This window comes from Pyrus communis, chromosome 7 (genome assembly GCF_041283825.1).
Source record: "Pyrus communis isolate YQ-2024b chromosome 7, ASM4128382v1, whole genome shotgun sequence".
NCBI lineage: Eukaryota > Viridiplantae > Streptophyta > Magnoliopsida > Rosales > Rosaceae > Pyrus > Pyrus communis.
The window spans coordinates 5,909,557-5,922,999 of record NC_142571.1 but is presented as its reverse complement, the minus strand read 5'-3'; the positions used below and the strand labels follow the sequence as shown (position 1 = coordinate 5,922,999).

Sequence of the window (13,443 nt, the reverse complement as noted above, 5' to 3'; positions counted from 1 at the left end):
ATTGAAAATACAATTCAAAGTATCAAAATTCTTCAAAATAATAGCCAAAATATACTAAGAATAGGGTTAAATATATAATATAAAATCTACTCATGAAACACCTATTTGTAGATGACATGCAATTAGGGTTTGTGCGATTTTCCAACGATTTCTATAAAGCTTAAGGGGATCTTACTTGTTTAAATTCATCTAGATGCCATAAAGGGTTAAAATGTAAAGATACTTTTGATGCAACCTTATGCCATGTCCGTTGAATAATTTAGGGAAAATTGATCATCAATATTGGGGAACTAGTTGAGCGTAACATATTAAGGGAATTAAGTATAAGTGGTTGCGGTGAATTCGGATGTTTAGGTCTTATTTTCTTATATTTTAATTTTATTATTTCATACATTTTATTTTCAAGTTCTATTTCATTTTAGTTTAAATCAAATTCTCTATCTTTTACGTCAAAACTTCACAATTATAATTATTTTCAATTTAATTAGTAACACTTTAGAATCAATTCGATCTTTGTGGAACGATATCTGTGCTTATATGCTATATAATCATTCGATTCGTGTACTTGCAAGCACTAAAATTCGAGACTTAATGATGTTAGTTTTGGTCATCTAATTTTTGTACCAAGTTTCCGGTGCCGTTGTTGGGGATCGAATTTAATTCTGTTACTTAATCAGATTGTTACATTTTTTAAGTTGGTTTAGCTTTAATGTTAGTTTTTTTTTCAATAATAAATTGTTTCCTAAGTCTCTTGTTTAACTTACCCATTGTTTTGTGTTTTTGCAGAAAAGTGGAGCTACTTTACCTTGTTGCCAATACAAAATTCAAGTTCCGGAGTGGATTGCCATCTATATCTTCGCTTGCCCGTGTCCTTTAAACCAAGGAAGTAACGTTGTCCTTGAGTTTTTGCTTTTTATTTTTGTATTGTTTGTCGTTTGTGTCTCCTGCCATTGAGAACATACGTGATTTTATTTTGGGAGTGAATCTTTCGTTGGGTTTTACGGAGTCACAAAGAGGAGCAGCATCAAACATTGAAATTGTGAAATGCTTCAGAATTTCAAGCCCATGCTCTTTTTTTTTTTGCCTCGTTCAATTTGGCTTGTCACGTGCTTTTTTTTTTTTTTTTTTCGTTTATTTTTTTATGTTTCTTGCATTTTTCATTTAATTAATTATCTAACTAAAAATGAAAATAAATAAAATATATATAAAATTTGAGAACCAAAAATATTTTTCTTTGAGTCTTGTTTTTATTGGCTACTTCCCAATTCAGTGATGAGATACGATCTTTATGTTTTTCATAACTTTCGTGGAATTTAAGCTTGATATTAGTTCTTTACTTTATCTTTGTTTTAACCATATTTTTTGATGATCATGACTTAGGAAAATATTATGCACATAGCCTTGTTGGTGCAAAGCTAGAGCATGATTTAAAAGTTTCATATGTGAATCTAGTGAGTTTATGTAACCCTTATGAGCTTTTGAGCCTATTATAGATTGAACTATTATTCATCAATCTCATTTAATTTATGCGCATGATCTCATTTTACATATATATATATATATATATCTAAAACTTGCCTTCTACCTTTCTTTGCTTTCATCAATTCACGTAACAAATTTGGAAGTGATTTACGCATTTGTTTCTTTCGTTTGAACCTTTCTAGACAACCCTTGTTATTATTTTCCCTAGTTAGCCCTGTTGGGCCTTTATGTGAGCCTTTTCTTGTTTCTTTAACCTGGATTGTCCCTAGCTAGCCTCGTAAAAAAAATTCCACATCCATCAAAAGAGAGCTCAAAGTTTTGGGGGCTAAATATTGTTATAGAAAAGAAGAAAAAAAAAGTTGATGATTGCTGTAAAAGAAGAAAACAAAAAATCAATTGCTCGTTGCAAAAAAAAAAAAAAAAAAAAAAAAAAAAAAGGGGTGTCCCAAACATTGGCAAAGTCAGAAATTGTCGAGGGGAGGGTGAAATTTAAAAGGTTTAAGGCCCCAAAAAAATGTGGACATCTATTCGAGATTTGAGTCCAAGGTTGGCAAGAAGATTATGTGAACTAACCAGAATATTTGTAGGAGGATTTGCACTAACCGAAATATTTGAAAAAAGATTTGGACTACCCGAAATATTTGAAGGAGAATTTTATAGTATTATTGGAATGAGGATTTAAGCACCATTTCTAGTTGTATTGTGCCATTACATAACTATATAATGAGCAAAATTCTTAAAGATGTCAAGCGTTCACTAGTACGAAAAACAGTTTGCGCGACACAGGTCCTTCGTCGCGCAAAAATTAGCCCAATGAAACCTTCTTCGCGCACCAACCGTCACGACAAGGCAATGAAAGCAGGGTTTGCGCAACGAAGAAGTACATGCATTGCACAAACCTTTGTTGTTTTTTTTTTTTTGTCAAAAATATATTTTATTTAATTTTTAATAAATATTGTAATTAAATTCTAAACAATAATTAATAAACCAAGAAAAAGTATTTAATTATAAAATATATGAAAATGTACATACAAGATGTCCGAACAAAAAAAGGAAAAACTACAATAAGTAGTCTTCTAGGCTTGATACATCAGACTACTGGGTATCGACTGGGCGAAGTGGCTGGGAGGTCGAAGGTGGAGCAAAATCAGGTGATGGCATCGGGGTTTGGAGGCTAGACATTTGTAAGGCCTGTAAGATCATGCTTATCTTCTTGTCCTGGGCTGAAAACTGGGCAGCAATAGGCTTCTCGAGCATCCAAGGCTGCTTTTTGGGCAACAATCTTATCTTTTAGGGTTTCCACTTCCTCTGTCAGGGCGATGACCTGTCCTTATATACACAAGCTACAAATCCAAAGTAAATTGCATCATCAAAATGGAGTAGTTGGTAAGGCTGGGTTCGATTCAAAACAGTTCAGTTCATTTTTTTTTTCTGTTTCGGTTTTTTCCGGTTCGGTTTTGATTTTTTTCCGTTTTTTATTTTTATTTTTCAATGATGTAAATGGAAGGAACCTACCTATCAATCCCAATTCTCATATATCAGAGAATTGAGAACCTCAAAATCCTGAATATATTCAAGTAATTCAACTACTTGTGATCAAGCAGAACGAATTCAAATTTTCAAAAGTTAAGCAAATACATAAACATATATTCTTCAAGGAAATGTACATCGCCAGGATTCAAAATTCAAAAGCTTTAAAATTTACAAAATCATGAAACAACTCAACAAATTAACTGATCGATGCAAATCGAAAAAAAAAAAAGCAATTGGGTTCTTCTAAATACCATAATCGGACTTCAATAGCGCATGCCCAGTGCCCACATTCAAATTCATAGTCAAGTCCACAATAGATCTAGAAAATTTCAAAACATATTCAGAGAAAAATACAAACTTTTTCACCTTAAATTACATAAATTTCAAATGGGTAACCATACAATTAAAAACCTATGAACTGACAAATAAATAAAACCACAACCTTTGTTGCAGCGATATCGCCATGATCGTCGCAAGCTCTTTCAATTCCTCTTTTCGTCGGATCTCGAAAAGGGCGAGGGAAAATCATGGTTTGGAAGAAAGAATCCGCGAGGAGGACAGGAGAAGACTGGAGAGAGAGTGATTTGGAGGAAGAGAGGAAGGAGAGGGAGAGATAGGAAGGGAGAGAGAGAGGAAGCAGCGGACAGAACAGAGAGGTGTTTGAGATCTGAAATGAAATGGGAGTGAGATGGGTAGGGTTTGTAAAGTTAAGAAATTTTATAAAGCATTAAACATAAGAAACCTATAAATAAATTACTGGTACAATTATAACAACAAAAAGCCTACAGTCAAGTTGGCTTGCAACAACCAACCCCAACCCGCAGGGAAAGGGTTCAAACCCTGACGGCAACATGTGTTTTTTAGTATTTATATATGATTTTTTTTCGGTCCGGTTCAGTCCGGTTTGGTTTCCAAACCTCAAAAACCGAAACCGAACCAACCAAATTCGGTTTGGTAGTTTCGGTTCGGTTTCTTTCGGCCTCGGTTCGGTTTGGTTTTCGGTTTTTTTCGGTTTTCGGTTTTTTGAACCCACCCCTAGTAGTTGCCATGAAATGAATACACAAGCTGTAATAAATACCATACCAAATAATTTGAAATAAGCTATCAAACAAAGCCACTATAGATGAAACAAAGGGAGTACCACGTTGTTTAACATTTATTTTTGAACTACTCAAGTTTAGTATAAACAGATCCACTAAAGATTATTTGTAATCAATTAACTTCAACTTTGAGCGAACAATTACAAGTTGACACACTCCAACATGACTATAGTACAACACTAAAGACTCTAGTTTGAATAAGTAAGCAAAGAAGTAGGACACACTAGCTGTAAAATGTGGATGCCATACATTAAATTTATAGCAATCTACTTACATGACTTGGAGGGATGTGCTTCCCACTAAGCAGATCTAGAAGGACGATGCCAAAGCCATAAACAACACTTTCTAGAGTGACCCTTCCTACAAAGTAAATAAACAACTAGTAAAGTCAGCATATCTCAAGCAGAAGTCGTTTAGATAGGAAAACTAGAATAGTGACAAGAAAAATGATCAAAGGGATAGGTGATATCTTAAATATTCAGGTGGCGTGTAAGCAAGATTTGTGCTGTAACTCTTCCCATCCCTACTATTTCTCATCAAGCCAAAACATGAAAGACGAGGATCACCATCCTACAAGTCCATTCAGATACTACATTATCACCCTAAAAAGTAGTGAACACTGAAGTGACAGAAAACGCATTTTAAACTAAGATGATTGAATTTGAGAATCGAATACCTCGTCAAAGAGAACCCTATAAGCAATTAAATCATGGTATTCAGCAATATAAAGAGCCACTCTTAAACGCATGGCCCACTCAATGGTTTGATTCTCCCCTGTATAAACAAGCAGAGTCCAAGAATTAATTTTTGACGAACACAGCAACTAATTCTCAATTTGTAGGAACAAAACTCAAAACATTGAATTGATTGCTTGTGCAAAACTTAATAAATTAGCAGTACAAAGACAAGCACAATACTGGCACACTAGATACCAGAGTACACTAAAAAGTAAAAACCACCTCGCCACGACTTCTCCAAGTGAAAGGCAATGTTTAATATCATCTGAGATTAACAAAACTATAAGGTAAGATTAGTGGCCAACTAAGATCAATGACCGAACCATTAACAAATAAACAAAAAAACAAAGGTTAATGGAACGTGTCATGTTGTAGAAAACTAATGTCAATACCATCTTGCATTTCAATGTTTGCTTGTTAAAAAGCTCTATATTTAGAGGTACTTCACAAAAGGGTCACTGAGAAATCTTAGAAGCTGAGCTAAAAATAGCATTCTTAATAAACCAGTTGAAGTCAAAAGACGAATAGTAAATAAAGATAGATTTTGTTTGACATACAGTGGAACAAATGCTTAGCCAAAGTATTAGTAGGCATGTACTCAGCAACAAGCAGCCTCTCATCCCCATCACAGCAATACCCAATCAAATTTGCAAGCCTCCGATGCCGCAACTTCCCCACACCCCAAGCTTCCTCCTGTAAAACCAAAACCCACAAATCATTCATACACCCAATTCACAAAACGAACATCTGTAAATTTTACAGCAACCTATTTCCAGAAATTCATAATATCAAGAAACACTTTACAGCATACCAAATTCTACTACCCCATAAATTTTACAGCAATCTATTTCTAGAAATTGAAATCTAATTACACAAACTAAAATTGAAATCTGGACCTAGCAAAACATTGAGAGAGAGATATGAAGGGACCTTCGGAATTGAGGAAACGGAGAGGAATTCGTACGGAGGGTGGAGCGGAGGAGAAGCAGATGGGTGGGTAGTGACCGCTATCTTCCTTCATCTTTGTCTTCATCTAACGGAGTGTGAGAGAAATTAGTTTGACAAGGTTTCTCAAATAGAATGCATGATCGAACATCTGCAAGACAGTGAATCTACAAACACTTCAGTTTCATAGCAAATGCTAGTAGACATCTTTTTTGACAAAAGCATAAAATTAGGTTCAAATGATCGAACAACGAGTTTAAACCAACTTTACTACTTTCAAAAATGACTCTTTCTTTCATATACAGTATGCACACATACACAGATCACCGATACAAACTTTCATAAAATCGTCAATATGGAATCCTAATGGACCTAACCACTTCGAGAAGGAGTCGTCTTATCTGAAGTTTCTGAATGCCGGTGAGCTTCTGAGACACTATGTCACTGATCGTTGACAAAACCACTGCTATAACTGCCTGTTCGGATATCAAACGAAATGAAGATCACCAAAAAAAATCCCAATTAACAACTTGTTACACTCATATTATTCAGCCCAAAAAACCAATTAACTTCTAATCACAATTAAGGAATATTAGCTGAAAATACATCATCTTTGAAAAAACCCAGATGAGAAAGCAATCTAGACATACAAAAAAAAAAAATAATAATAATAAATTCAATCTTTGGGGGTTTCCTCAACTTTCTCGGGAACCAAATAGGTTTTAATATAGAAAACAGAGAAAATCAAGATATCCCATGATAAAAGTGAGATTGATAATTTGATAAAAGGCATAGAATTTGACCTTGGTTTTGGGTGATGATGAAGCTGAAGCAAGTACCGCTGCAACCTCTTCTTTGCAATTGACCCCATCACAATTTCTTCGTCACAAAATAGTGGAAGAATGTTAGAACCTACAACCTAGCAATGAATCACAGTAAAGCCAAGTTCGAAAGCTTGCATGAAAAACCAGGGAGAATTCTCTTATTAACTGAAAACAACAACACCGGCTATTTAATAGCCTTACAACTGATTAGAAAGTAAATGTGACAGCCCACGATTTTACAGGACCTACAATCGTGGTAAAACTACTTTTGAAAACAAACATGCAGCGTGTCCCTTAAGACTAGGGCTTTATTAGACTCCTACGTGGTTAGAAACCCTAACAACTAGGAACCCTAGCAACAAGACTTATCTGCTAACGGCTAGGATCCCAACAACTTTAACATCCTCCCTTAAACTGAACACTACAGATGTTCAGTTTACCCCTGGAAACTTGCAGACACCCATCAGTTCTCGCATCTTCAGAAAAGTGTCAACCTTCAGAGGTTTAGTTAACACGTCTGCAACTTGTTCCTGAGATGAGCACTGCGCCAGCTCTAAAACTCCATCCTTGACCAAGTCACGAAGGAAATGAAACCTTATGTCAATATGCTTGCTTCGACCGTGCATCACAGGATTCTTTGACAGTTTGATAGCCGAAACATTATCACAATACACTAAGGTTGGACCATATTGCTCCTGATTCAGACTCTCCATGATTCTTCTTAACCAAACAACTTGGCATGCACTCGATGCTGCAGCTATGAACTCTGCTTCAGTAGTGGATAGAGTAACAACTGGCTGCTTCTTTGAAGACCAAGAGACAGCTCCCGAACTCATCATAAATACATAACCTGAGGTGCTCTTCCTGTCATCTTGATCACCTGCGTAGTCGCTATCGGTGTATCCAGTGAGTTCCTCAGTTCCTCCTTTCTTGTAGAATATCCCCAGGTCAACTGTCCCTTTAACGTATCTAAGAGCCTTTTTTGCTACCTGTAAGTGTTCCTCAGTTGGGCGCTCCATGTATCGGCTGATCAAGCTCACAACAAACATTAAATCAGGTCGCGTAGCTGTTAGATACATGAGACTTCCCACCATCTGTCTATAGACAGTGCTGTCAACCTCTACTCCTTCATTCCTTGTGAGTTTTAAACCAGGCACCACTGGATTCTGTATTGGGTTACATTGTTCCATGTTAAATTTCTCCAGGACCTCTTGAGCATACTTCCTTTGTCCGATAAAAACGCCATCAGATCTTTGTATAACTTCGATACCAAGGAAGTATCTCATTTTTTCGAGGTCAGTCATGTCAAACTCAGTAGTCATAGACTTCTTAAATTCCTCAAACATTGTTTCATCATTACCAGTAAAAACAAGATCATCAACATAAAGGCATGCTATCAAGATCTTACCTCCTCCTGCTGTCTTGATGAACAAGGTATGCTCGTGAGGGCATTTGTTGAAGCCTTCTTCGATGAAATATGACTCTATGCGACTATACCAAGCTCGAGGGGCCTGCTTAAGTCCATACAACGCCTTTTTGAGTCGATACACCTTTGATTCCTGCCCCTTCTGCTCATATCCAGTTGGCTGATCGACGAACACTTCTTCTTTTATCTCCCCATGCAGAAATGCGGACTTAACATCGAGTTGATAGATCACCCAATTCTTTTTTGCAGCAAGAGAGATTATCACTCGAATGGTGTCTAAACGGGCCACTGGTGCGAACACCTCTGTGTAATCAATCCCATATTGTTGACAGTAACCCTTAGCAACCAATCGAGCCTTGTACTTATCCACTTCTCCATTCTCCTTGAGCTTTGTCTTAAACACCCACTTCACCCCAATAGTTTTTCCTCCTGGTGGCAACTTTACCAGTTCCCACGTATCGTTCTTCTCAATGTATTGTATCTCTTGATCTATAACATGTCTCTATTTCTCTGATTTCACTGCATCTTCGTAGGTTGTGGGATCTCGATCAATGAATAAGGCCAGATGAGCCAATCCATTAATCTCCTCATCAGATAATCCTTGACCTGTCTCATAATCCCTCATCCATATTGGTGGTCTTCGAGTTCGTCCCTCTTGAGGTGAGGTTTCGTCACTTTGACTCCCTTCTCCAACCATCGTGCCCTCGTACTCAGACTCAGGTTCTGGTTCATCTACAACGTCATTGCTTTCAAACCCTGGATCACTCGTCACTCTTGGGCTGCTAATTTCCTCATCAGCATTCCACTCTAGGTCTGCCACTATCACGTCCTTGTAGCTGTCACCCCAACTCCATTGTTGATCCTCTTCAAACACCACATCTCGACTTATAACAATTTTCTGAGAAACAGGTTCATACAGTCGATAAGCCTTAGATTCCTCACTTACCCCAAGCAAAATGCATTTACAGCTCTTAGCATCGAGCTTCACCCTCTTGTGATCAGGTACATGAGCATGAGCAATGCACCCAAAAATTCTGAAGTGATCCACAGAAGGTTTGTGTCCATTCCATGCTTCCTCAGGTGTCTTGTTCTTCACGGCAAAGGTAGGGCATCAATTTAGCACATGTACAGTCCAATTTACTGCTTCAGGCTAGAAGGTTTGAGGAATTTGTTTTGCAGATAACATGCTCCGCACCATGTTCATAATGGTGCGATTCTTCCTTTTCGCTACTCCGTTTTGTTAAGGGGTGTAGGTCGTAGTTAACTGCCTATGTATCCCATTCTCACGACAGAAGTTTGCAAACTCATGCGAGGTGAACTCGCCTTCTCGATCTGTCCTCAAACTTCTGATGAATGCCCCAGTTTCTTTTTCTACCCGTGCTTTGTAAGCTTTGAACATGCCAAATGCTTCTGACTTCTCTATCAAGAAGTAGACCCATGTTTTCCTGCTGAAATCATATATGAAGGTGATAAGATATCTTTTGTTGCTGTTTGAGGTTGGATTGATTGGTCCGCATATGTCAGCATGCATTAGTTGAAGTGCCTCAGATGTTCTCCACATGCTTTCTTTGGGAAATGGATCTCGTTGTTGCCTGCCTACCAAGCAATCTTCACACACCTTCTGAGATGATACGAACTGAGGTAGTCCCTTCACCATTTGCTTTTGCTGAAGCACCTTAAGCCCATTCCAACTTAGGTGCCCATAACGATGATGCCAAAGCTATGCTTGATCAGTTGTTTGAGAGGAGAGACACTTCTGCTCTTCAGGGCTTCGAGCCACCACTGCAAACATTATGTTGGTGCTCATCTTGGTCTCCATGATTAGACCTTTTTCAAAATGAAAAATCTTGCACCTTCCTTGTTGAATGAGGAATGTGAGCCCCTTCTCCTGCAGCTGACCGATGCTTAGCAAATTATTTTTCAAGTCTGGTACATAGAACACACCTGTGATCACATGTATACGTCCATCTATCTCCATTCGTACACTTCCTTTGCCTTGCACAGTCAGGCTTGAATCATTTCCAAGTTTCACTGATTCTTTGAAGCTACTGTCAAACTCGCTGAACAAGTCCATCCTTCCACACATATGATTGCTGCATCCTGAGTCAAAAAACCATGTGTGCTCCATCCCCTTGAATTCCACAAGTGCCATTAACAGCATTTCTTCCTTTGTTTCTACATAGTTTGCCTTTTCCTCCTTAGGTTTCTTAGGGCACTCCCACTGAAAATGCCCTAGTTCATGGCAGTGATAGCACTCTAGGGTTGACTTGTCGAACCCTATCCTTCCTCTTCCTCTTCCTCTGCCACGATAAGTTCCATGACCACGTCCTCCTTGCTGGACTCCATAAGTAACTTGAAGCGTCTGTTCTTCCTCCACATGGCGGCTTATCCTTTGTTCATGCACCAGAAGGCTACTCTGGAGTTCATCTATAGACATAGTGTCTAGGTCATTTGATTCCTCAACCGAGCAAACAACATAGTCATATTTTGAGGTCATGGACCTCAAAATTTTCTCGATGATCACTACATCATCCATCTTCTCTCCGTGGGTTCTCATCTTGTTGGCTATGGCAAGTGTTCTCCCGAAATAGTCATTGACTGTTTCTCCATTCTTCATGTGCAACACCTCAAATTCCTTGCGAAGAGCCTGCAGTTGAGCCCGTTTCACACGTGCAGTTCCTTGATATTTCTGTTTCAAGGAGTCCCATATATCTTTTGCAGTGTCCTTCTTCAGAATGGTCTCCAATATTGACCTATCTATGGCTTGGAACAAATAGTTCTTGGCCTTCAAATCCTTCAACTTCAGTTCATCTAAGATCTTCTTCTGTACTTCACTGGAATCCGATCCTCCTGCTGCAGCAGTGATCCCAAGCTCCACCAAGTTCCAGTACTCTTTGGAACGGAGAAAGTTCTCCATAAGCATACTCCAATGATCATAGTGTCCGTCAAACCTTGGAATAGCTGGTTGCACGAAATTGTTTTCAGACGCCATGTTTTGTTTTTTTTTCACTCGAACACCTGGGTTACAAGCTTTCGATCAGGCCCCGTAGTAGGGCTCTGATACCAGATGTTAGAACCTAGAACCTAGCAATGAATCACAGTAAAGCCAAGTTCGAAAGCGTGCATGAAAAACCAGGGAGAATTCTCTTATTAACTGAAAACAACAACACCGGCTATTTAATAGCCTTACAACTGATTAGAAAGTAAATGTGACTGCCCACGATTTTACAGGACCTACAATCGTGGTAAAACTACTTTTGAAAACAAACATGCAGCGTGTCCCTTAAGACTAGGGCTTTATTAGACTCCTACGTGGTTAGAAACCCTAACAACTAGGAACCCTAGCAACAAGACTTATCTGCTAACGGCTAGGATCCCAACAACTTTAACAAAGAACGTATTGGTCATTTTAACACTCACCAAATAAAACCCTAATTATCATATGTTGAATGATTAAAACAAAAAGCAAAACATTGAGAGATATAGATGTGAAGGGACCTTCAGAATCAAGGAAACGGCGAGATTTCTGATGGAGTTTGGAGCGGAGGAGGAGCAGATGGGTGTGTAGTGGCTGCCGTCTTCCTTCTTCTTTGTCTTCATCTAACGGAGTGGGAGAGAAGAGCGAGACAGAGTGAGAGACAGGGCGAGATGAGCTAGAGGGAAGAGAGACCGAGTGAGAGGGGGTAGCGTCTGGACTCTTCCAATTGCACCTCCATTATGAGTAATTTGGGAAAAAAAATTTAAAAACAGCGCCTATTTTTTTTCAATTGGACCGCCAAAATTTTAACAACTTGCCCGACGCATTTATTCATCAAGCAAAAACACTTTCCGCGACGTGGTTATTCCGTTGGGCAAACACACTTTGCGTGACGCACCAACCAATACGTCATGCAAAGAGTGTTTGTGCGACGGAATAATCGTGTCGTGCAAAGTGTTTTTGCATGACGCACCAACTAATGCGTCGCACAAAGGCTATTTGCACGATGTATTGGCTGGTGCGTCGGACAAGTTAATTCAATTAAAACTAGGGGTGTGATATCTACACACCCCATTTTACTTCTCACATATCCTTTTAATTTTCAGTCGTCGGATCGGATGAATTGAAGAAGATTAACGGACAAAAATTATCAAGGGGTGTGTGAGAAGTAAAATGGGGTGTGTGGATAGCACACTCCTAAAACTAAGATTATTTGTGAAGGGAAATATAAATATTTAAGTGAGATTTATATTGACTAGTAAGCATGTACAAACCAAAATTGTATACATAAGCAACGAAAACATATGAATCAAACAGTCATGCAAATCCTCTTCAAGAAGCATAGGTTTAGACTTGATGCATCAAAGAGTTATAATGAAGAACAAAGAGAAGGATTATTTTTATACCTTTGGATCTTGACTTCAATCCAACGATAAACTACCTCCAACTCCTTTCCTCTTGGAACTCCTTCCTCCCATCTTCCTAAACCTTGACGAACTTGGATGTTCTTGATTATCCTTTAGCCCCTAAAGTAAAAGGTCTACAAAGATCCACACCCACAAGTGTTGTGGATGAGGGAATAACCAAAAAAAGAAGAGAAGGCTGGCAATCTTCTTCCTTAGGTGGCCAGTTCTAGTATATGGGAAGAGGAGGTTTGTTATCTTTTCTTGTGAGAATAAACACACAAAAACCTCCCAATGAACTTTTGCCTTTAACTCCCCTTTTATGGGGAGAGAGAAGTGAGTCAATCAAATTGAATTTTTCTCTCTCAATACCACACTAAACAGCCGACCCTCCCTTGTGACGGGCTTAGTTTTAGCCTTTCTTACTTTAAGTCATCCTATGGTTAAAGTCAAAACCAATGGGTTTGGGCCCAATGGGTCCGAAAGAATCCGAACTACTTTAAAACTCAACAATGATGTTTCATCCCTTTCATGATTAATTAAGATTTTTTAATTAATTATATCACTTAGTTAATCTCATTAATTAATTCCGTCGTCCTTTAGTTATCTCACCACACGAGTATATCAGTGTTAGTATTCTACAAAGTGGCCTAAGCGTTGAGTGGCGACGCATCGTGGCGATTTTGGTCAAGACGTTCACTAAGAGGAGGGACTAGGCAGCCTCCTAGGCGTTATCTAGGCGATCCAGCGGGAGGCTAAGTGGTTCTAGATCCGATCGTGTGCAGCATCTCTGATTATCTCTGAACTCTGTGCAAACTGCAAATAGACTCTCAAGCCAATTGCCCCTTAATCGAACCCGTTGATGTTGTTACCTGCACCTACTGCTGCTTTGATTGAAGTCAAGATTTGACTGCTGCCTTAATTGAAGTTAAGATTTGACTGCACCCGCTGCTGCCTGATCAAACCCTCCCATGTCCCGATAATTGTCGCCGCTGATTGTGCCTTGCACACCAACT

General features: G+C 38.6%; 1 protein-coding gene, 1 long non-coding RNA gene and 1 pseudogene across 6 annotated transcripts; 1 reads left to right on the top strand and 2 right to left on the bottom strand.

Moving 5' to 3' along the window:
- Positions 1 to 2,465: 2,465 nt before the first annotated feature.
- LOC137735662 (serine/threonine-protein kinase BSK1) lies at positions 2,466 to 11,809 on the bottom strand. 5 transcript variants are annotated; one of them, XR_015964612.1, is made up of 7 exons: positions 11,546 to 11,809; positions 6,175 to 6,273; positions 5,817 to 5,885; positions 5,410 to 5,545; positions 4,792 to 4,889; positions 4,390 to 4,685; positions 2,466 to 2,825 (listed from the first exon to the last, which is right to left on the bottom strand). XR_015964612.1 is itself a non-coding variant. In XM_088697792.1 (6 exons), the coding sequence occupies exons 1-6, from the start codon at positions 11,645 to 11,647 to the stop codon at positions 4,566 to 4,568; spliced, it is 624 nt and encodes a 207-aa protein (XP_088553918.1). In that variant the 5' UTR covers positions 11,648 to 11,809; the 3' UTR covers positions 4,344 to 4,565. The 5 variants fall into 5 exon arrangements, 1 of the variants encoding a protein (XP_088553918.1); XR_015964613.1 differs by lacking the exon at positions 2,466 to 2,825 and adding an exon at positions 5,075 to 5,132 and having other exon boundaries at positions 4,344 to 4,685; XM_088697792.1 differs by lacking the exon at positions 2,466 to 2,825 and having other exon boundaries at positions 4,344 to 4,685.
- Positions 2,819 to 4,467, top strand: LOC148695512 (uncharacterized). The gene is made up of 2 exons (XR_015964616.1): positions 2,819 to 4,261; positions 4,308 to 4,467. It is a non-coding gene; the product is annotated as an uncharacterized LOC148695512 (long non-coding RNA).
- LOC148695511 (secreted RxLR effector protein 161 pseudogene) lies at positions 6,895 to 7,811 on the bottom strand (annotated as a pseudogene).
- Positions 11,810 to 13,443: the final 1,634 nt, after the last annotated feature.